At 41.9% G+C, this 25,104-nt stretch overlaps 1 protein-coding gene across 1 annotated transcript; it reads left to right on the top strand.

The window, feature by feature from the left end:
- Positions 1-1,796: 1,796 nt before the first annotated feature.
- POLE2 (DNA polymerase epsilon 2, accessory subunit) lies at positions 1,797-24,908 on the top strand. The gene is made up of 19 exons (XM_079949231.1): positions 1,797-1,934; positions 4,779-4,879; positions 6,248-6,323; positions 8,735-8,812; positions 10,202-10,295; positions 11,656-11,730; positions 12,756-12,839; positions 12,999-13,055; positions 13,875-13,923; positions 15,491-15,563; positions 16,284-16,456; positions 16,586-16,675; positions 17,261-17,315; positions 18,895-18,954; positions 19,054-19,131; positions 19,340-19,448; positions 21,420-21,596; positions 22,744-22,811; positions 24,753-24,908. The coding sequence occupies exons 1-19, from the start codon at positions 1,867-1,869 to the stop codon at positions 24,769-24,771; spliced, it is 1,584 nt and encodes a 527-aa protein (XP_079805357.1). The 5' UTR covers positions 1,797-1,866; the 3' UTR covers positions 24,772-24,908.
- The last annotated feature ends 196 nt before the right edge of the window (positions 24,909-25,104 follow it).

Raw genomic sequence — 25,104 nt, 5'->3', positions numbered from 1 at the left:
GATAAAAAACATAAAATAAAACCTACATACAGCAACAGAAGACATCTGAAGGCATGGAAGGGAAGTTTTTAATGTGTGACATTTTAATGTATTTTTAATCTTTGTTGGAAGCCACCCAGAGTGGCTGGGGAAACCCGGCCAGATGGGTGGGGTACATATAATAAATTATTATTATTATTAACAGTGGCAAATGGCTTTAGAGACCTATTAGGTCCATACATTTCCATATAGCATATACTCAATACAAAAAAATAGTGACAATTTGTTGTTGGCAAAGGACAGCTGGACATAGAAAGGGCCCCATTGAAGGAGGTGAGGACAGGTGACCCCCCCCCCTAGGTCTGTATAGTCACGCCTCCCCAACCAGGCCTCAAGACTTTTCAAAATTACTTTCTCAGTAGCTAGGTGGGGTCACCTGTCCTCACCTCCTTCACCATTACCTTCAGTAGCTGAGGGCCTCATCAAACCTAAATTGCCCTGCCTGTAACCCTAAACATTTTGTGAATCTCTGCACTTTTGTCCATTTACTGCATTTATTATAGACGAGTCCACGTTTCAAATGAGTAGCTATAAGCTTAACACAAGTTAAAAACAGCAAGGTGGAGGTAATTTCTACATTGGAACTACTTGTGAGTAAGCACTGCGTCATGATACTGTAACTTCTTACCAGTGATAAAACATGAAATTACATTTAGTGTTTTGGAGCTGCCATAGCCCAGAGAGGGCTGGTGCATTCCCAGCGGCATTATTTGAGTCCCATGCTTTACAGCAGCATAGGAAGTTACCTAAAAGCAAGCCGGACTTTGGACATGCCTGGTCTACACTGATAGCGGCTCTCCCGAGTTTGGGGCAGGGGGCATTCCTAGCCCAGCCTGCAGGTGCGATTATGGGTTGTTCTGCCCCTTCCCCTGTACTCTTTCCATGCAATCACATTCAATATAGTCATATTTACTTGAAGCAATTCTAAGTCATTAAAAAAAGAACCCTCTATAATAGATGCAGATCTTGGAAATGCATGTGCTTTTCTGCACCGGACAATGCTCACTTCCCTTTTATTTTTATTATTTCTATTTTATTTTATTTTATTTTAATTATTTCTATTTTATTTTATTTTAATTATTTCTATTTTATTTTATTTTATTTTTATTATTTCTATTTTATTTTAATTATTTCTATTTTATTTTATTTTTATTATTTCTATTTTATTTTATTTTATTTTTATTATTTCTATTTTGTTTTATTTTTATTATTTCTATTTTATTTTATTTTTATTATTTCTATTTTATTTTTATTATTTCTATTTTATTTTATTTTTATTATTTCTATTTTATTTTATTTTTATTATTTCTATTTTATTTTATTTTATTTTTATTATTTCTATTTTATTTTATTTTTATTATTTCTATTTTATTTTATTTTATTTTTATTATTTCTATTTTATTTTTATTATTTCTATTTTATTTTATTTTATTTTATTTTTATTATTTCTATTTTATTTTTATTATTTCTATTTTATTTTATTTTTATTATTTCTATTTTATTTTTATTATTTCTATTTTATTTTATTTTATTTTATTTTATTTTATTTTTATTATTTCTATTTTATTTTTATTATTTCTATATTTTATTTTTATTATTTATAATGATTTCGGATGATGACGACTGCCGCGCCTGCCACGCCCAGCCCAGCCAGCCTCCGCAGAGGAGGAGCCTTCGCGGGTGAAGGGAGCGGAGGCGGCGGCGCGGCGGCGGCGGCGGGCCTTCCCTCCCTCCCTCCCTGCCTCCCTCGCTCCCTGCTCGCGAAGGGGCCGGGCGAGGGACGAGGAGGCGGCGGCGGCCTCGGCCTTGGCGGGAAAACCTTTCAAGATGGCTGCGGAGAAGCTGAGGGGCAAAGTGGGCGCCGCCTTCAAGATGCACGGCTTGCTGCTCCGCGCGTGAGTAGCAGGCAAAGAAGGGGGACCAAAACCCCGGGGTCCGGGTGGGCGGGAAGCAAGACTCTGAACGCCCCTGGCAGGAAGGGGTGCGTGTACACGTGTACGAGTGAACGTGTGAACGCGTGCGGGCGCCGCCTCCCCCCCTGGGGCTCCTCAGCTGGCCGCCCCGCTCAACTGACAAAGAGGATGTGCAAAGAATGGATCGTCTTTTTTCGCCATATGTGATGACTTGGGGTCTTCTCCTGTGAAATGGACAGGCAACGTCGAAAGCTGGGGCGGCTCACACGTAGCCAAACTCCAGGTGGTTTGGGACTACAACTCCCATCATCCCTAGCTAACAGGACCAGTGGTCAGGGATGATGGGAACTGTAGTCCTAAAGCATCTGGAGGGCTGAGTTTGCCTATACCTGCCCTTGGTCATGCTGGCTGATGGGGGTGGAGTCCCACAACATCTGGAAAAAATAAAAAAAAATTGTCCAGTAGCACCTTTTAGACCAACTATATAATATAATAATATAGACCAACTAAATAATATAATTTAGACCAACTAATAATATAGTAATAATAATAATAATAATAATAATAATAATAATAATAAAATATAATAATATAGACCAACAATACAATACAATACAATACAATACAATACAATACAATACAATACAATACAGACAAACTAAATAATAATATAACAACAACGACAACAACAACAACAACAATTTATTATTGATACCCTGCCCATCTGGCTGGGCTTCCCCAGCCACTCTCGGCAGCTTCCAACAAAATACTAAAATACAGTAATGCATCAAACATTAAAAGCAAAAAACATTAAAATCGTGCATGCACACAAAAGCCTATACCAGAACAAAATTATTTGGTCTATAAGGTGCCACTGGACAATTTTTTTTATTGTTATTTTTATTTTGCATCAGACCAACATGGTGATATGATAGCCATGTTCAAATATATAAAAGGATGTCACACAGAGGAGGGAGAAAGGTTGTTTTCTGCTGCTCCAGAGAAGCGGACACGGAGCAATGGCTCCAAACTACAAGAAAGAAGATTCCACCTAAACATTAGGAAGAACTTCCTGACAGTAAGAGCTGTTTGACCGTGGAATTTGCTGCCAAGGAGTGTGGTGGAGTCTCCTTCTTTGGAGGTCTTTAAGCAGAGGACGCAGGTGGCGCTGTGGGTTAAAGCCTCAGCGCCTAGGACTTGCCGATCGAAAGGTCGGCGGTTTGAATCCCTGCGGCGGGGTGCGCTCCCGCTGCTCGGTCCCAGCGCCTGCCAACCTAGCAGTTCGAAAGCACCTCCGGGTGCAAGTAGATAAATAGGGACCGCTTACCAGCGGGAAGGTAAACGGCGTTTCCGTGTGCGGCTCTGGCTCGCCAGAGCAGCGATGTCACGCTGGCCACGTGACCCGGAAGTGTCTCCGGACAGCGCTGGCCCCTGGCCTCTTAAGTGAGATGGGCGCACAACCCCAGAGTCTGTCAAGACTGGCCCGTACAGGCAGGGGTACCTTTACCTTTACCTTTAAGCAGAGGCTTGGCAACCATATGTCAGGAGTGCTCTGATGGTGTTTCCTGCTTGGCAGGGGGTTGGAGTCGATGGCCCTTGTGGTCTCTTCCAACTCTAGGATTCTAGGATTCTAATACGGCTACCTACCTTAACCTAACATTCGGAAGGGCCACCATCAGCCACAGGTCACAAGGACCGTGAGGAATTTGGTGCTGCAAGATGTGAGAAAGGTTTCTACATATTAGGTTAGAAAGCTTTTAGGAAAAAAAAGAGTCAAGCCCGGCACCCCCAAACTCCAGATGTTTTGGGACTACAATTCCTATCATCCCTAACCACTGGTCCTGTTAGCTAGGGATGATGGGAGTTGTAGTCCCAAAACATATGGATGACCGAGTTTGGGGATGCCTGAGCCGATGTACATCCACCCGATGACTACTTGGCAAAGCAGATGAATGGAAAACAAACAAACCTGAATGTACATTTCCAAAATATAAGATAAAAAAACAAATAAAACCTACAATTTTTATTTCATGTTATAGCAAGTTTCTAGAGACTAGATTATGAGTCTTTGTAAATTGTGTTTCTAAGGGAACTTTTGTTATTGCCAAATGCCAAAGTGTTTGCATTATTAAGTTTGTAATGAATAAAAAATCACTTTAACTTAGAGCTTAATAAAAATTTCACTATTAATATGCTTAATTGTATTTCACTCCTAATATACTTCTAAATTGTATTTCAGTTCAACAATTCTTTTGATAAAATACATATTTTATTATGTGCAAATGGCTTTAGATACCTATTAGGTCCATAAATGACCATATAGCATAAATTCAACACAAAAGCAGCGGTAATTTGTTGTTGACAGCTGGACATATAAAGGGCCCCATTACCTTCAGTAGCTTACGACCTCATCAAACCTAAATCTGGCCTTGCCTGCAGGTCCCCTCCCTTTGCTGAAATTAGCAATATTCAGTCGTACCTTGGTTCCTAAACGCCTTGGTACTCGTACATTTTGGTTCCCGAATGCTGCAAACCTGGAAGTGAGTGTTCTGGTTTATGAACTTTTTTGGAAGCCGAACGTCCAACGCAACATCCGCAGCTTCCAGTTGAGTGCCTTAGTTTTCGAACATTTTCGGAAGTCAAACGGACTTCTGTAACGGACAACATTCGAGAGCCAAGGTATGACTGTATTTTTGTTGACAAACTAATGATTCAGTTGGGGGCAGTTTTCGTGTTCAGGTTCACATCTGTATGCCATCGTCATGTGCATTATTACGATCGTTTCAATCACATCTTGACTAATTTTGTTCTTTGTTCTTTAATCAGAGAAGCTGCCAAGTATCTCACGGAAGCTCTTCAGACAGTTAATGAAGCGGAGCTTGAAGATATGATAGAAAATATAATTGATGCTGTTGAAAAGCAGCCTTGTAAGTAGAGTTTTGGTTATCTTAAATGCTTTGAAGAGAAAGGAAAGTTGGATTCTTATGAGTTTTGTGGCGTCCTTGTGTGGCTGTGATGCTCATGATAATCAAGTGTGTTAAAGTTCTATGGATCTAATAATTGGCACAATAGATGGCAGGGGCAGAACTTTGGGTCAGAAGGCTGCGTGTGCAACCAGCAAATTGAGCATTATGTTCCAGTTAGCTTCTCATTGCTAATAAGATTGTAATTCTATTATGATTTCTCTTGAAGCAAAGGTATTTTTAAATGCTTTGTGAAATACTTCTGTAGCCTGCAGATGCGCAGGTTCCCATTTTAATCTTTTTTTTAAAAAAAATTATTAGGAATTTAAACAAAACATATTATCTTAAAACATATCATCCTTAATTTCCCCCCTCTCTCCCATAAAACAACCCGCCCCCCCTGACTTCCCTCAGTTCCAATCTCTGGTTTCTCTATAAATGCTATTCTCTGCATGTTACAAAATTGTATAAATCCTTCATTAATCCAACTGGTTATTATCAATAAAAAGTTTGTGAGTGTTTATTCAAAGCCTGCCAAGGAGTCCAATTCATTTTGTTGGATCTTTAGGTACTTTGTAAAAGGTTCCCATTCATCTTTAAAGTCACAGTTATCCTTGTCCTGTAGTTTATGTGTCAATTTTGCCAATTCTTCACAGTCCATCAGTTTCTCTTGCCATAATTCTTTAGTCGGGATTTCCTCAGTCTTCCATCCTTGTGCTATTAAGACTCATGTTGCAGACATGAAAATATTTTTCAACTTCTTTGGCAGGTCTTTTCCTACAATCCCTAACAAAAATGCTGCAGGTTTTTTAGCAAATGTTAGATGGAACATTTTCTTCAATTCATTGTACAGTGGTACCTCGGGTTACATACGCTGCAGGTTATGTACGCTTCAGGTTACATATCTTTCAGGTTACAGACTCCGCTAACCCAGAAATAGTACCTCGGGTTAAGTACTTTGCTTCAGGATGAGAACAGAAATTGTGCTCCGGCGGCGCGGCGGCAGCAGCAGGCCCCAATGGCTAAAGTGGTGCTTCAGGTTAAGAACAGTTTCAGGTTAAGAACGGACCTCCGGAACAAATTAAGTACTTAACCCAAGGTACCACTGTATATCATTTCCCAAATTTTTAAAATTTCATTACAATCCCACCACATATGGTAAAATGTCCCCTCCTTTTCCTTACACTTCCAACACATATTTGAGCTAGTTTTATTCATTTTTCCTAACTGCACTGGTGTCATATACCATCTATACATCATCTATACATATAATTTTCTTTCAACAAAGAACAATCTGTAAACCATTTTAATCTTTTGAATTGTTCTCTTCAGTGACGTGTAATATGATTGAAAGAGCCATGGTGGAAGCAGCCGTCTTGGAGTGCAACCAGTCCTTAGATGAGACCATGTAAGTCGGCATCAATTCACACAGAGGAGTAAACAAACCGCTGGGAACATTTTTGCCATTGAATTCAGTTAATTGCCATTTGTAGCCCTCCCTGCTGATATTTCAGATTTAAAACTCATTAACGCTAGCCCCTTCTTTAGACTCTGAGGGATTGTAATCTTGTTCTTACATTAAAATGGCATGTCTAGGGCACTGCGTGGCTTTTACCAGAGATCATTAGCTGATAGAATTGGGAAGAAAATGTTTAAAAGAATGTTTCCTAAAAACCCAGAAGCTTTCCTTCTGGGAATAATAACAACAGAAATCCCCCCCAAAACCACACTACATTACGGATGTATGTGACTACAGCGGCCCAAACTCTGGTAGCACAAATGTGGAGAACAGATGCAGTACCATCATGGGAAGAATGGCACCTTAAAATATTAGATTATTTGGAACTCACCAGCATGACAAATAGATTAGGAAATAAGGACGATAAGAAACTAAAAGAAGATTTGACAATATATAGGTTATATGGAAAAATACTATAACAAGAAAATAGTGTAACAGGATGTATAAATACTCAGCAGTAGATGTGACAAAGTGGGATAGTGTATGGCAATGAAAACAATTTAGTAGAGTAAGAAAATGCAGTTTGAAAAGATACCAGATAGGAAACCAGGGAAAGAATGAAAGGGGAGTTAACATCAATGTATATAAGAGTGGAGGAATAAGTTATGTTGCGATTATTTCTCATATACATATGGGTTATAGTTAAGTTATTTTTCTTTTCTAATTACCTTGTGCTTGACTGTAACACAGTATGCATTGATGGTATGATTATATAGAAAAGCAAATAATAAAAAAAGAGAATATATATATTTTTAAAAATCCATGAACTTGACTGTCAGTTATCTAAATGAGATAGAGGACTCAGCTATACAGCCGAAAATAAAAAGTTTTAAGTGTGCTTTAAGTGCAATATACAAAGTGACACTAGATGGCGATGATGAGCTTTAAGGAAAATTCAATGTATTTTAAAAAATGCTTTAAAAAGAAAAGCATTTTCAGGACAGTTTTTATATGTGTGTAGATTCTACCTCTGACTTAGTTAGATACAGCTCAGTAAGTTTGGAATGCTCTTTGGCTTTAAGTCCTCTTCAGATGTTCTACTTGTGTGTACAACCAATAGTAGGGCAGGTAGGAGAGCACTAAGCTTGTAATCTGAACCGTAAACTATGGGTAACTTAGCTGTGGTTAGCGAAAGCAAGCCATCTTCATAAACCATGGCTTAGTTTCACTAACCATCAGTATGATAAGTCACAGTTTGTCCAGGAGTGGACAACAAACATCCCCTCTGTCACCACACTGCAATCTGGGGGATATCCAGTGAAGGTGAATGTTTGGAAATTTAGGAAGGGTTAAAAGAAGTCCTTCTTCATACAGTGCACACCTAAACTATAGAACTTGCTGGCAAAGGAGACAGTAATGGTAATCCACCTGTCAGGGAACTGACATCAGAACTAGAGGTGGAGGCAAGGCTCCACAGCAGGGGGGGAAGGAATTCACCGGTAGGGAAGGGAGGGAAATGGAGGATTCGGAGAGAGGTCTCCAAGACCCTTCACCCGAGACTAGTGGGGAGAGCGCGGACACACCTCTGCCTTCCCCTTACTTGCGCAGACGAGTTCCGCGCAGGGAGAGTAGGAGGAGACTTGGTGTCAAACAGCTCTTATGCTGGAAGAGGTTCAAGAAACGCCCACTGACGGATTCTGCAAGTGACTGACCGGCCACGGAGTGTGAGCTGTCAGCCAAAGCATGGTTGGGCAGGCAATCTAACCAAAACTGAAGGCAACATACGCACAAGTAACCCCTTACAACCATTACACCACCTGAATGGCTTTAAAGGAGTCTTAGACAAATTCATGGAGGATACTGCTATCAGTGGCTACTAGTCAGGGTGGCTGTGTTGCCTCGGAGGTGGCATTCCCATTGTCACTTGCTGGGAATCGGAGAGCGCTGTTGTGCTAATATTCAGTTTGTGTGCTTCGTATATAGGCAAATGGTTTGCTACTGTGAGAAAATAGGCCTTTGGTCTCATCCAACAGGGCTTTTTTTGGATGTTCTTAGGATGCAACAAACTGGTTAATCAAAAGCATAAGGGAAAGCTTCTGAACTCCTTGAGCTGTGCCAGGGGAGTGTTGGAACCCCGAGGGAAGCCGTTTTATTTGCGTCTGCTAGGATAAATTGAAAATCAAAGTAACTATATTCTCGCTGTTCAAGCAAATGTAAAGTGATTTTCTTGTAAATGTGAAAATACAGGAATAAGATACAGGAGGATAATGAATCAAATTCTTCTTAAAGTGATTTTTCCCCCTTTAAAATGCATTCATATGTATGTGCCTTATTGTGCATTTCTTTGTTTTAACCCCCAGGGAACATATTTTCAACATTATTGGAGCATTTGATATCCCCAGATACGTTTACAATTCTGAAAGAAAGAAGTTTCTCCCGTAAGTTCTGGCTTTGCAGTTTCGGAAGAGCTGGCATCCCAACAATTGTTTCCCCATTTCCTCAGACCAGGTTTGACTTATAATATGCAAAGGTTTCCTAGTTCCCTATTTTAGCACGGAAGCGCAGGTCAATTCTGTGTCCAGGGCAGCTGTCTACCAGCTCCACATGATACACCGGCTGAGACCCTCCCTGCCCACAGACTGTCTGGCCAGAGTGGCGCATGCTCTGGTTATCTCCCGCTTGGACTACTGCAATGCGCTCCATGTGCAGCTACCTTTGAAGGTGACCTGGAAACTGCAATTAATCCAGAATGCGGCAGCTAGACTGGTGACTGGGAGCAGCCGCCGGGAACATATATTTCTGGTCCCAAAGGATCTTCGTTGGCTCCCAGTGTGTTTCCGAGCCCAATTCAAAGTGTTGCTGCTGATCTTTAAAGCCCTAAACAGCCTTGGTCCAGTATACCTGAAGAAGCGTCTTCACCCCCATCATCTAGCCTGGACATTGAGGTCCATCTCCAAGGTCTTCTGCTGGTTCCCTCACTGTGAGAAGCTAAGTTACAGGGAACCAGGCAGAAGGCCTTCTCGGTAGTGGTGCCCATCCTGTGGAACACCCTTCAGATGTTAAGGAGATAAAGAACTATACAACTTTTAGAAGACATCTGAAGCCAGCCCTGTTTAGGGAAGCTTTTAATGTTTGGTGCTTTATTATGCTTTATATATTGTGTAAGCCGCTCAGAGCAGCTGGGGAAGCCATATGGGCAGGGTATTATTACTACTACTACTACTACTACAGGTATTATTACTACTACTACTACTACTACAGGTATTATTACTACTACTACTACTACTAATAATAATAATAATAATAATTTATTTATACCCTGCCCTCCCCGGCCAGAGCCGGCCTCAGGTTGGCTGACACCAGTAAAATTACAATAAAAACATAATGGGGGGGGAGAAAATAATAAAACCCAATTTAAAATACGGGTTAAAATACAATTTAAAATGCAGCTTCATTTTAATAGTAGCCCATAGAATAAAACCATAAGGGGAGGGAAACATAAGGGTCAGACTGAGTCCAAACCAAAGGCCAGGAGGAACAGCTCTGTCTTGCAGGCCCTGAGGAAAGATGTCCAGTCCTGCAGGGCCCTGGTCTCTTGTGACAGAGCGTTCCACCACGTCGGGGCCAGTACTGAAAAGGCCCTGGCCTTAGCTGAGACCAATCTAACCACCTTGCGACTTGCGACCTCCAAAATGTTGTCATTTGTGGACCTCAAGGTCCTCCATGGGGCGTACCAGGAGAGGCAGCCCTGTATTATTATTAGTGCACACTTTTTGTGCTCACTTAAAACCCACCTTTACACAAATATCTGTAAAAATTGATTTCAGCCTCTCAATGACCAGCCATTCGGCTCCAAATTTATTCGGCTCTGCCAGGGATAAAGCAGAACTGTTTCGTGAGCGCTACATCATCTTGCAGCAGGTGAGATAAAGTGGGGAAATACTCCCATCAGATACATATCAATGCCATAAGTACATGACAAGAGTGCTGCTGAATCGGACCCAAGGACCCATGTAGCCAAGCATCCTATGCCCTCAGTGGCCTCTCAGATGCTCCCAATGCCCACAGAAGGACTTGAGGGCAGTAGCCTTCCTGTGCTGTTTGCCCTCCAGCAGCTGATTTTGCAAGGTATGCTACCCCTGGACAAGGAGGTTCCACTTAGCTGCCATGGCTGACAGCTGCTGACAGTGTCCCCTTCCTTCACAAATTTGGCTTATTCCCATCTTAAAACTGTCTGTAATAGTGGCTGCCACCAAATGCTGTGGCAACGAATTCCACGAGTTAATTATATGTTAAGCAAGCAGCTGCAGTTTCCTTCCAAATAATTAACTTTGTAGATGTGGAACATCGTTTCGTTTTACCACCATGCTTGTAACGCACATATCCCAACCATAGTAGGCTAGGATCGTGGTTAACGTGGGATAACAGCTTGAGGGCATCATTGCACGGGGGGAAATGTTTTAGCCATAACTGCATGGTGCTTTCCAAATATGTAAAATAACTCAGCAAGTATTAGACATCATCCCAGAATTGGCCCTACTAAACATCTTCCAAGACAACAATGCCCATTTACACCACAAAGAACTCATAACTCACCTACTTTCATTAGCCAGAAACATCATAGCCAGACACTGGAGAGACCTGTCAGGAGTAAGCATGGACCAATGGTACCAAATAGTATGGGAAACAGCCCTACTAGAAAAATTAACCAATAAACTGAAACTGACATGGGGACAAATAGAAGAAGACACCTTCACCCCAGTATGGCTCCCCTTTATCACATACACAGCCCAACAAGACAATAACAATAATCCACCAACAGCATACAAATCAATATGGCTAACCTGATCCAAAACACCCACCCACCCCACTCACACACGAAAACAAAGATCACCACAGCCAACCACAAACAAACAACCATACCGTAGGCCAACTCCAACCTCTCTCACCACCAAAGAAACAAATGAGCAGCAGAGAACACTGACACCAGACCCTACATACATTAAGCAAAATAGAAACATCGCCACCCAACCCCCACCCCCACCCATCTTCTCCACCCCTTATTTCCCCCTAACGTCTCAACAAATGAAACTGATTTGTAAAAATGTTACATGGAAAAAATACGAGAGACATTACACATACTTCTGTAAAACAAGAAAATCTTTAATAAAAAAAGGAAAAAGAGAATACTTTGAAGGCATCATTGCATGGGGGGAAATGTTTTAACCATAACTGCATGGTGCTTTCCCTTGCTACCTGGCTTGTATTTCCCACTGTGCAGAGAACGCATAGGCACGAACTGTTCACACCATCTGCTATTGGCGCACCCGCAGAGGAAAGCAGAAGTAAATTCCAGGTAAAATTTAAAATGTTTTCATTTACTTCCTTACTTAAATATTTACAGAATTTATATCCTGCACCTTGCAACACAAAGGCCTTTTGGAGACTTTGGGCATGCGTTTCTCAAACAGCAGCTCCCATTTTTCCTGAGAGCAAACTAAGGGTAAAGGTAAAGGGACCCCTGACCATTAGGTCCAGTCGTGGCCAACTCTGGGGTTGTGGCGCTCATCTCGCTCTATCGCCGAGGGAGCCAGCATACAGCTTCCGGGTCATGTGGCCAGAATAACTAAGCCACCTCTGGCGAACCAGAGCAGCGCACGGAAACGCCATTTACCTTCCCGCCGGAGCGGTACCTATTATCTACTTGCACTTCGTGCTTTCAAACTGCTAGGTTGGCAGGAGCAGGGACCGAGCAACGGGAGCTCACCCAGTTGCGGGGATTTGAACCGCTGACCTTCTGATCGGCAAGTCCTAGGCTCTGTGGTTTAGACCACAGCGTCACCCGCGTCCCACGAGAGCAAACCAAGGACAAACTAAGGAGTCTTTAAAAACTGCTAAAAGCTGTTTGCAGTAGGGCACCAGGGACTGACATTCAAAGGGGGTAAAGTAGCTCTATGGACTGTGTAGCTACCGTATTTTTTGCCCTATGGGACGCAATTTTTCCCCTCCAAAAATGAAGGGGAAATGTGTGTGCGTCCTATGGGGCGAATGCAGGCTTTCGCTGAAGCCTGGAGAGCGAGAGGGGTCGGTTCCAGGCTTCAGGAAGCTATCAGCAAGCCTGGGGAGCCCGGCGGGAGTTCCCGCTGAGCTCCCAAGGCTTGCGGATAGCAGCCTGTTCTGGGGGCTGGGGTCGGGGGAAGCTCGGGCTTCCCCTGCCCCAGTCCCGTGCCTGGGAGGGGATAAAAATTCCCCCCCCCCAAAAAAAAAACCCCTGGGTGCGCCCTATGGGCCGGTGCACCCTATAGGGCGAAAAATGCGGTAATTTTTGAATCTGGGAAACACAGGCCTTAACTAATTTAATTTATTTATCTCTTATTGTAGCTCAAAACTATAGAAACTCTCTTGGGGAACTCAGCTAAAGTTAAGGAAGTTATCGTTCTGGGGATGATAACCCAGCTGAAAGAGGTAAGCTGTGCTGTGTCAGCGGCTCTTTAGATGACTTTGCTGTTCAGTATATTCAACTAATATAAGCAGAAGTGTAGTTTTTTGCAGTTGCATGACCTCAAGGGGAGTGTTTTGAAGCTGAATGGCTTGGCCCTAATTTATTTTATTCATATTTTTAAGGGAAAATTTTTCTTGGAAGATCCAACAGGAGTTGTCCAGCTGGACATTAGTAAAGCAATATCCTTTTACATGCATCCTAAGTAAGAAAAGAGACTGAACAGTGAGATAAACTCATATTTCCCCTTTTGCATTTCTTTGTGGACTTTCTACATGTCCCCCCCCCCCCCAATTCTTTTTTCCTACCTGTAGTTTAATCATTGTATAGGGTTTCTTTATTATTTTATTTTATTTTGCTTTCTTTTTTCTCATTCAACTGCTACAAAGTTTTCCTTTCTCCAACCTTCTTTTTGTATTTTTCACATGTTGATTTTAGTTGTTAACCCTGTGGACTGGGGCATTTCATTCCTGTACAGTACCTAGTCCTCAAATGGCCAGACACTGAGTGTTGCTGCTTTTGCAGCCAAACAGCTGGAACGGTTTAATTAAAAACATAGTTCTTCCCACCCAACAGTGCTTACACAGCTGCCTTTTTATCTTTATAACTATCAACTTGCCATGATCGCACACAGCTATAGTCATCATAACCGTCTTCCTGGAGATTCACCTAGAAGTGGAAGTTTTCTGTTCCTGCACTTGCTACTCAGCTGACAAAAACCCCCAATATTTTTGTATATGAGCTCTCTGCCGGCCCTTCCCAATTTGCATTTTTACAACAGTATGAAGGCCTAAATGTTATTATTCTGTTTTAACCAACACATGGAAAAATTTAGACTGTTGGCTTTCATGTGGAGAAATGAAGGTGCAAAGAATATTCACAGCCTTGCCTAAAGTCTGTGTTTTGAGCCACAGCTGTTCATTTGCTTTGATTAGAATAATTAGAATCATTTCTATAGGGCTGCCTACATAGCAAGAACATCTTCCTTAACTGTTCTGTACCAGTTCCACAGTGGCTTATACACAGAGTCATGTTTTGTTTTAACAGAAGGTAAGCCAGATCATTTTTCTTCTTCTCAAGCTTCACTCTTTTCAGTAAGGTCAGATTCTTCAGCTGATAATAACTACTGGCTCTGTTTGCATGATAAATCCAGGGATCTGAACAAATAAGGGTGGGTGGAGAGAAGAGAATTGTACCAGAGGACACTGCCTAGGTGTTGTTCTAAGGCTTTGAACAGAACCTATTCATATAGAAGTTGTGTACACAATCCATACACTCCAGCAGAGTACAGATTGCATCAACAACTTATGTGTTGTTATTATTATTATATTATTATTGGGGATGCAGGTAGTGCTGCGGGTTAAACCACAGAGCCTAGGACTTGCCGATCAGAAGGTCGGCAGTTCGAATCCCCGCGATGGGGTGAGCTCCCGTTGCTCTGTCCCTGCTCCTGCCAACCTAGCAGTTCGAAAGCACACCAGTGCAAGTAGATAATAGGTACCACTCCGGCGGGGAGGTAAACGGCGTTTCCGTGCGCTGCTCTGGTTCGCCAGAAGCGGCTTAGTCATGCTGGCCACATGACCCGGAAGCTGTACGCCGGGTCCCTCGGCCAATAAAGCGAAATGAGTGCTGCAACCCCGGAGTCGGTCATGACTGGACCTAATAGTCAGGGGTCCCTTTACCTTTATTATATTATTATTATTATTATTATTATTATTATTATTATTATTATTAACCTGGAAGACAGGAGTGCCTGGCGTGCTCTGGTCCATAGGGTCACGAACAGTCGGACGTGACTAAACGACTAAACAACAACAACATTATTAACCTGCCCTTCATCATGAGATCCCAGGGTGTGTTATAACAATTTAAAAATGCAATGTTAAAAACAATTAAAATGAATTATAATCCAGAGATTAGAGTGGGTCCTAAAATATCTATCTTGGGTGTCAAAGGCACCTAGACTGGTGACTGGGAGCTGCCTCCAGGACCATATAACACCAGTCCTAAAAGATCTACAAATTTCCAATTTAAATAGATGGTAAAATCTAAAGGCTCTAGATAATAAAAAGTGCTATATCAAGTTGCAAAAGAAGAACCCAGCCTAAAAGAACAGCTTTGTTGAGCTTGGATGTTCTGTTTGGTGGAAGCTCTCCATGCCTATTCTACTAAACCAAAAATATCTAGCTGTTCTTCAAAATCCAGGAAAACAGAAATGTTTTTATCTGGCACTGCAGTGATCTTAAGCAGAGCTCTAGGTGGGCCTCTTTGAGTAAGACATTCCTCCAACCAGGTTATTCCTCCATGCCTCCCAACTTGATTCTTCTTATGTGGGAACTTTCCTCTGTCCCATATGGAAAAAACCAAATTCACTTGCTAAAGGTACTTGACGATCCACTCCTTTATTGCGTTTATGAATCAGTAGGCGCTTAGCTTGTGGTTTTTCTGTTCGTGTATTATTTACACATTTGAGAACCTGGGAGAAAAATAATGTAAAATATGTTCAGAGAGCCTGGCATCTTTGGTGGAGGATGTAGTGTCAATGGGAGTGATAGGTTTAAAGCATACCTTGGTTTTTTTGAATTTGGAAAAAAAACATGCTAATCTTATTTCCTAGGCTGGTATGAAGATGAAATATTTCACGTCAACGCATTTGGCTTCCCCCCTACGGAGCCTTCTACAACAACTAGGTAAGAAAATATAAAACTATAAATTTTCATTTTGCTCCATTTTTATGAAGGAAAATCTTAGGTGTAAGAGTATACAGTTTATTTAATCTCTTGAGGAACTGATGTTTGTAATGTGGATTATTATCAGCAAAAATTTGCATTTCAGAAACTTTATGCAGGTGAGGGACAGAGTGAGCTGGGTTGGGGAGTCAGTGTTCAATGCTGGAAGCTACAGACCCTCATTTAAAGTCAAACTCTTTGCAACCAACAAGTGACAAACTGAGGAGGTGATCTGGGAAAGGAATAAGCTTAACTTGCTTCCGCAGGGCCTGTAAGACAGAGCTATTCCGCCTGGCTTTCAATTTGAACTTAGCCTGATCTTTTATTCCCCTTCCTTCCCTCCCTCCCTCCTTTTTATGAAGATTCCCCACTCTGGGATCCCACAGCTAATTCTCCCCTGGTCTCCTCGCTGGCCCAAACAGGACTAATTTAGCCAGCTAGCCCTGGTGATCATCTAATGTTTATTGGATGGATTTTGCCCCTAAATTGATTTTTGAATTCTGAATTTATTGTTATTAACGTTTTATACTGTATTTTATGCTGTTTTTTGTTGCATTAATTAAGTGTTTTAAATTTGTTGTTTGCTGCCCTGAGCCTGGTTTTCTGAACGGGGAAGGGCGGGGTATAAATAAAAATTTATTATTATATGGAGCCTTCTGGTGTTTGCTGTTCACGCTGTAGGGCGTATTATGGAAACACAAACTTCTTTGGAGGGCCTTCCTCAACCTCTGTGAAATCTTCTGCGAAATTGAAACAGCTGGAAGAAGAAAATGAGGACGCCATGTTTGTGTTCCTTTCGGACGTTTGGCTGGACCAAGCAGAAGTTTTGGAGAAGCTGCGTATTATGTTTTCAGGTAGCTCTCTTGACCCATATTTGTCAACCGCTTAAAGGTTTCGGTTGAAATGTGAAGCAATATGTAAAAACAAAAAAGATACGTGCTACCAAATCAAAAGTCAGTGATGTTCCTTGTTCCTTTAACCAGGTTATTCCTCCATGCCTCCAACTTGCTTCTTCTTCTGTGGGAACTTTTCCTCTGCCCCATACGGAAAAAACCAAATTCAGTCGCTAAAAGGTACTTTGGAATCAGCTGCTGTATTGCATATTGTGAATAGCTTGTGGTTTTTTCTGTTTGTGTGTTATTTAAACATTTGAGAGACAGTTCTGTAGAGAGATCCATGGTGGGAATTTGTTGTGAATGGGAGGGCTAAGGCTAATTTTAAAAATAATAATAATAATAATAATAATAATAATAATAATAATAATTTATTTATACCCTGCCCTCCCCGGCTAAGACTGGGCTCAGGGAGGCTGACACCAAATATAAAATACAGTAAAAACATTTTAAAAACAAACAAAACAAACAAACAGTTGATTAAAATATAGGTTAAAATTGATATCTCAATTTAAACTTGCTTAGGTGCAGTAACAAAAATACTGCCTTAGTGATCTTTGCATTGTGAGAAACAGCTTCCACAAAGCCATTTACAATATAACCAATTGGTTTAGTTACTTAAGGTTGGGGGAAATAATAGATGTTCTGCGTAACTGTTGTTCAACTGTCGATGTAAGATGCATATTTATTACCTGTGGATAAGATGAGAAAATATAGGAATAACTATGCTGTTTCATAGGAAAGCTTTTACGGTTGTACCTCTAGGTTCACTGAAAGCCCTTGCAAATATCATCTGTGAATACCCCAGTATCCATAAGAGGTATGTGCTGTGTTTTTATTTGCTTGATGAAAAATCTTACTGAATATGTGCTTCAGATTTGTCAGTTAGAGAAAACATTCCACCCTGCAGAATTTAGTCCCACTTAAAGAAAGAACGGACGCAGGTGGCGCTGTGGGTTAAAGCCTCAACGCCTAGGTCTTGCCGATCGAAAGGTCGGCGGTTCGAATCCCTGTGGCGGGGTGCGCTCCCGCTGCTCGGTCCCAGCGCCTGCCAACCTAGCAGTTCGAAAGCACCTCCGGGTGCAAGTAGATAAATAGGGACCGCTTACCAGCGGGAAGGTAAACGGCGTTTCCGTGTGCGGCTCTGGCTCGCCAGAGCAGCGATGTCACGCTGGCCACATGACCCGGAAGTGTCTCCGGACAGCGCTGGCCCCTGGCCTCTTAAGTGAGATGGGCGCACAACCCCAGAGTCTGTCAAGACTGGCCCGTACGGGCAGGGGTACCTTTACCTTTACCTTAAAGAAAGAAAGAAAAATTGAGTCCATTCACACCAAGTATTGTATAAAGAATGTTGATAAAAGGTAAAGGGACCCCTGACCATTAGGTCCAGTCGCGGACGACTGGTGTTGCGGCACTCATCTCGCTTTACTGGCCGAGGGAGCCGGTGTACAGCTTCTGGGTCATGTGGCCAGCATGACTAAGCCGCTTCTGGCGAACCAGAGCAGAAACACCGTTTACCTTCCCTCCGGAGTGGTATCTATTTATCTACTTGCACTTTGACATGCTTTTGAACTGCTAGGTTGGTAGGAGCAGGGACCGAGCAACGGGAGCTCACCCTGTCGCGGGGATTCGAACCGCCGACCTTCTGATCGGCAAGCCCAAGAGGCTCCGTGGTTTAACCCACAGCGCCACCCGCATCCCTCCAGAATGTTGATAACAGCTACTAAAAAGTTCATTCTCCTTTGTTCAGCCACACTTAAACATTTTGTTGTTGCTGGCATCCCGTCTGTCTTGGAAGACTTATGGTCTGTGTGTGTGGTTTGGGAGCTGCACGGTCAGGGAAAAAGCAATGTTGTCCAGGGTTGTAAAGACTGCGGAGAGAATAATAGGGTGCACTCTTCCCACCTTGGATCAAATCTATGCTTCCAGGTGCCATAAGAAAGCTGCAGAGATAGCGCAGGATAGTGCGCACCCCAGAAATGATCTCTTTCAGCTTCTGCCTTCTGGGAGAAGGTACAGGGTTATAAAGACTAGGACTAGCTGCCTGAGAAACAGTTTTTATCCAAATGCGATTTTGGTTGTAAACACAGTGTAAGGTAGTCTCTATGGGAGTATATTGTATTTAATTATGGGGTATCAGAGTTTTTAGGGGGCTAACCAGGCTGGGATAGCAGGCTTGTTGGTTTTTGAATGTCTGATGTAGATATTCAATTTTGTTGTTCTGTATGGGACAATGACAATAAAGATTATCATATCGTATCATACAATGGAGGAGTGCACCTTTGTTCATTCACCTGTCATAACTGGAGGTTTATGTGGCCTGCCATTTACTTTACTTATGCTTTGATTTTTACCTATCAGTTATGTTAAATGTAGTGTATGTATTCAACTATTTATAGCAGTCGATTTGTCTTTGTTCCTGGCTCTGAAGACCCTGGCCCAGGCTCAATTTTGCCAAGGTATGCTTGCGACTCGACAATTAAGGTGATTCATTCAAACATCCACCTTTGAGAATACGCACATTTATTTCTAATACATACCACATAAATTTATTTCAGGCCACCACTTCCTGAAAACATTACTGAAGAGTTCAAACAGCAGGTGCCATTTTCAGTCTTCACTACAAACCCTTGCAGGTAAATGTCCCAATTTAAAAGAGATCTTTTAAATTGAGAGCTTTAATATGTGTCATATTAATAGTACACATAATACTACATATTTGTGTAGGGTTAATACTCTGGGTATCTGGGGAGAAGTCTGTGCGTGTTTCTGCCTTGCTGATGGTCTCTCCTGAATGCCTGTTTAATCACCCTGAAAAAATAAAATTGCGCTTCTTCCTTCCAGAGTCCAGTATTACACTCAGGAAATAATAATCTTTAGAGAAGACCTGGTAAATAAGATGTGCCGGAACTGTGTCCGTTTTCCTAACAGCAACTTGGATATTTCTAATCACGTAAGGCAAAAAAAAGCATGAAACATTTGGGGATAAGCTTCTGCTGGTTAGGTCGTTACTATTATTCTAGCATGGTTATTTTTAGTAATAGAGTAAGAAATTGAGGAAGAGATCCAGTGTGATGTGATCAGGCACCTGCTTCTCATTCCATTCCTTACCTCTGCATCTCCCCCGCCTCCACCTGCTCTGAAGGGTGGGGAGGAAGCAGATTTGGAGGATATGGGGAGGGCTGGAGAGGGAAGAAGAGAAAACAACTCCTTGCAGTATATGCAAGCAGATTTCTTCATTGCTTTTATTTTTTATTCAACTCCTATACTACCTTTCATCCAAGGATTGCAGGGCCATTTTAAATAAGTGGGCTGTGCAAGTGGACTGCCGCATTTGGATCTCACCCTCCAAACCATCCAATAATAATAATAATAATAATAATAATAATAATAATAATAATAATAATTTTTTATTTATTTATTTATACATACATACAATATGTATACATATTATACATACATCCCCAGCCACTCTGGGCGGCTTCCAACAAAGATTAAAAATACGTTAAAATGTCACACGTTAAAAACTTCCCTGAACAGGGCTGCCTTCAGATGTCTTCTAAATGTCAGGTAGTTGTTTATCTCTTTGACATCTGCTGGAAGGGCGTTCCACAGGGCGGGCGCCACTACCGAGAAGGCCCTCTGCCTGGTTCCCTGTAGCTTTGCTTCTCGCAATGAGGGAACCACCAGAATGCCCTCGGCGCTGGACCTCAGTGTCCGGGCAGAATGATGGGGGTGGAGACGCTCCTTCAGGTATACAGGACCGAGGCCGTTTGTGTCTGATTACCAGCGGAGTGGACTCCCACTTGTACTCTGGGTGATATTCAACATTCTGCAAGCAGATATCTGCTCCAACAATGAGACTTTCCCTTCTCTACTGCCCCCCCCCCCCGCATGCCCTCCCAAATCTGCCGGGGCAGGAGCAGAAAGGGAACTTTGTGTGTCCTGACGAATGCAGTATGTTTAAAGTGGCCGCCTTATTTTAATCTTCACACACCCAAAGTTCTTTTCTGTTCCGGTGCATTTCTGTGCAAATAATATGGGACGCTTACACCAGAGTTCTGCCGAGGGAGAAGTAGTCTTCATTGAAAAGAGAGAGAGGAGCTGAAATTCCATCTTCTTCTGCATATACTGTAGAAACTTTTTAATATAGTTAATGGAATGTGTGGATGGATTCTGATGACTAAATTGGATTTCAAATGGTTCATCTTCCATACAAGAGGCCTTGCAGCTGCTCTGCTCTGGAAAAGTATAGCTTCCCCAAAGCATGGTCCTCAGAGATCACTTCAGATGCTGTTGGTAGCATGGGAATTTCATTGGGCCACAGTAGTGTTTCCCAGGGACACGGGTGGCACTGTGGTCTAAACCACTGAGCCTAGGGTTTGCCGATCAGAAGGTCGGCAGTTCGAATCCCAGCGACGGGGTGAGCTCCTGTTGCTCGGTCCTAGCTCCTGCCAACCTAGCAGTTCGAAAGCACGTCAAAGTACAAGTAGATAAATAGGTACCACTCCGGCAGGAAGGTAAACGGCGTTTCCATGCGCTGCTCTGGTTTGCCAGAAGCAGCTTAGTCATGCTGGCCACATGACCCGGAAGCTGTACGCCGGCTCCCTTGGCCAGTAAAGCGAGATGAGCGCCGCAACCCCAGAGTCGTCCATGACTGGACCTAAGGGTCAGGGGTCCCTTTACCTTAGTGTTCCCCAAGTCACCGCACAACCCTGCAAGACTGCAGAGGTTTGAATGAGTCTCAATTCTGACTTAGTTTACCAGATTTAGAACTCGAAGCACATATAGTGCTATTTTTAACATGTGCTAATCATCAGGAAAGTAAGATGGTTTTGTGATTTATATAGGAGTTTGGAAGACAGGTTTTTGCTTTCAAATGGAAACCAAAGTAATTTGTGTGCCCTTGTTCTTTGCCTTGCAGTTTGTAAAGACTATTTTATCACAAGGGCATCTGACTCCATTGCCCCTTAATGTTAGTCCTGTCTACTGGGCTTATGACTATACATTGAGAACCTACCCTCTGCCGGATCTCATTGTCTTTGCTGACAAATATGACCCGTTCACTGTGACCAACACTGATTGCCTCTGCATAAATCCCGTAAGATCCTATCTCTCTATCCACCCTTTCCTCCCTTCTGTAAGCATGATGAAAAACAGTCTCTAGTTTGTTTTTTTAAAAAAAGTGTTTAATGTATTGTTAGTACACACTCCTAGTTGGGATTGTTCCTACTTAGCACCGCTCATTCTGATGGATATATAATACAAACATTTATTTAGTTTTTCCAAAACAAAAAAAATGGCAAGTTAACTGAAAGTGATTGTACCTGAATTTCATTCCTTCCTTCCATTATTCTTAAATTAAATGCTGCCAGGTGGTGGTGAATAGCAGTTATTCTTCTGCAAGCAGTGCACTGTTTTGTTAATGTGGACTTTCGGATTCTACTTTAGTCTGGTGCTAGAACAATGTGTCTTTGAAAAGAGTGGCATGGATCAGCCTCTTAGAGGTGTCCCCGTAAAGCTGAACAAATTGGAGATGCCTGGTGTTATAGGGAAAGCTACTGATTTAGCCTTTCCAGAATCTAAATTACCGTATTTTTTGCTCTATAAGACTGACTTTTCCCCTCCTAAAAAGTAAGGGGAAATGTGTGTGCGTCTTACGGAGCGAATGCAGGCTGCGCAGCTATCCCAGAAGCCAGAACAGCAAGAGGGATCGTTAAGCAGCGATCCCTCTTGCTGTTCTGGCTTCTGGGATTCAGAATACTTTTTTTCTTGTTTTCCTCCTCCAAAAACTAGGTGCGTCTTATGGTCTGGTGTGTCTTATAGAGCGAAAAATACGGCACGTCCTTTTAGAAAGATCCAGGCAGGTACGCAATTGGCGTTTCAAAACAAAAGGCAAGTGTAGAGAGTTCCTGGGACATTGTGCACAAGGTGAGGCGATAGCCCAGCCATGGGGCATTTCCTGCTCATTAAATCTATTTTATTAAGGTTCTATTGCCGTGGCGACGAGAACAAAGGAAGCTGGTTTTACATTGAGTCAGATCTGGTCTCTGTTGTCTCTGTTGACTATCAGTGGCTCTCTAGGTTTCAGATGGGATATTCCCAAGCCTTTATAGAGATGCAGAAGGCTGAACCTTCTGCATGCAAAGTAGATGATGTACTGTTGAGCTACAGCCCTTCTGAAGTTCTTAAGAAATCCAAATGACGAGCTTTAAAAACTAAAATCCTTTCTTACCCCCTCATTCCAGGGATCTTTCCCAAGAAGTGGCTTTTCATTCAAAGTATTCTACCCATCTAACAAAACAGTGGAGGACAGGTAAGGTCTTGTTTTTTCATATCAAATAGTAAGTGTGAGAGATGTTTTGACCCCCCTGCTTTTGCAGTACAAATTTCACCGTTATTTGGGCTGCCATCTGTTGTAAACTCTTTGTTTGGTGGAACAAAGCGTTTGGTGTTTGACTGGGATAAAAACAAACTGTTCAATATATAAAACACGACTACAGTAAGCCCGCAACTTAGGCACATTTAATTTGTGCGTATTCAGCTTTATGTGCTTGGCAAAAAAAACGTAAGAAATTAAAAAGTGGACGGGCGTTTGGGTAAGAAGGTTTTGGCAATCCCTCCCCCCCCCATTGAACCTAGTGTGTCTTAAATATATGAGATTTTGGCTTTTGGTGCATTCCACAGAATGTAACCCCTGCATGAGTTGCGGGGTTACTGTACTCGCAAGGAAAAATCCATACCCAAGAATTTCAGCCCCATAGCACCATAGTGGCTACAAGGTGTCTGAATATAAGGGTTTTTAATACTATTCAGAGGAAGATTGAGATTCAGATAAACCTTTCCAGGGAGGGAATTATGAAGCTTGTCTACCCTCTATATACCAAAAGGAAATGACCCAAGAATGTGCCCTCTCTGCTATTTTGCTCTGCAGGACTTGTGCTTTTGCCATGCCCTGCTTGCCCTGCTTTTGTAGGCAACGGGTCCTTTAGTGTTGCACCACCCATTCTTGAGAACTTCCTGCCCATTAATATTTTGCAGGTGCCTTCAGTGAATTGTTCTCCGTGCCTGCTAAGAACTTTGTTTCGGCAAGCCCTGCCTAGGCATACAATTCTAGCATTTCAGTTTAACAGGAGTACATTAACTGTTCACCAGTTTTAAGCTTGTTTTAAACTTTCATGTCACTTGCTTTTAATACTTGTTTTCTGTTGGTGTTTTTGGTATTTTAACTGTTTTGTTAAACTGCTTTGGGGGCTTTTTTTTGTTGTTGTTGTTTTAGTAAGTGGTAAATACAGTCTTGTTAAATAGAAACGAACAAATTTCCGTTCCTGTTTTGGAACTCTTGCCCTTGGGTAACAACATGAATTTGGACCTGTCTGCCTTGTGAATACATCTGTGTAGAATTCTCAGTGATGCATTGGGTTGAGCATTTTTAGTAAGAGGGTTTTTCATTCACATGTTTTTATTCACAGAATGTAGGCTATAAATGATGAATATAAAATATAGCCTATATAAAATGTAGATACAAGATATATTAGAATATAAAAGACTGTATGCATTTTTTTTTGTATCCTTACCACAAGGACAATGCTGAAAGGCACCAGTGACACCCTAGCTAGTGCACTTAGTTAAGAGTGGGCATTACAAAATTTGTATTCCCCCCCACCCTCCCGCATATTTGTAACACAACCCTGAAATCTTATTCTGCGTAACTGGCAGTAATTCTCTTAGGTACATTTGTGATTTTTCAGACCAAACTATGGCTTTTAAAACCTTTCCTTTATAACTAAGCTAGTAAACTTTCAGCGACCCCAGCCATCTGGAAGACAGCCAAGCTGAGTTTTAAGGGAATTAAATATGGAAGCATTAAGACTCAGTGATCAGAGGCAATCTCGGTAGCCTTCCGTGTGGAAGTATAAAGGGCTCCTTTTGTTGTTGTATTAAACAGAACTTAATCCTCAGGGCCTGGGACAAAGCATTACAAATCTGTGTGAAGTGGGCTCTTTGTGTCCCCCATCAAGTGCACTAATCTTGGATCTAGAATATTCACGTAACTTTAATCAAATGCGAGGGTTTAATTCTATGTAACCATAGGAACAGAGATATCTTAGCATGACAAACTCCTTTGAAGTTGCTAGTGCTTATTTTACAAACTTTTAAAAAGCAAGCATTAAGGCCGAAGAAAGAAGATAAGAAGTTAAGTTTCAAGAAGCACCAATGTAGTTTTGGTAACTTGATTTTTTTCCCTTCCCCCCAGCAAACTTCAAGATATTTGAATCTCAGGAAATAGCAGTAGATCAAGAATTCTGACCTTAATACCATGGAAGCATCACTTCTGGAATCGTGAATTTTGTTATATGCTGCTGTTACAGATATTGAACGTCTTGTAAATAAACTTTCAAACAATGGATGGAATAGGCTTGTGGCATACTTGAGTAAGTCTTACAGCTCTACTTGAAACAGCGATGGCGCAATGGCCCAACAACTTTTTCTCTAAGTGATTTTTATTCAGAAACAAAAAAAATTGTGGCTGGATCCTGGCTTGAAAAATGTGTGCCCTTTTGCCTTCTGCTGCCATAACAGTTCAGCTATTTGTGGATGGCTTTTCT

Source organism: Podarcis cretensis (genome assembly GCF_951804945.1).
Source record: "Podarcis cretensis genome assembly, chromosome: 1".
Classification (NCBI taxonomy): domain Eukaryota; kingdom Metazoa; phylum Chordata; class Lepidosauria; order Squamata; family Lacertidae; genus Podarcis; species Podarcis cretensis.
This window is presented reverse-complemented; position numbering and strand designations above follow the sequence as displayed.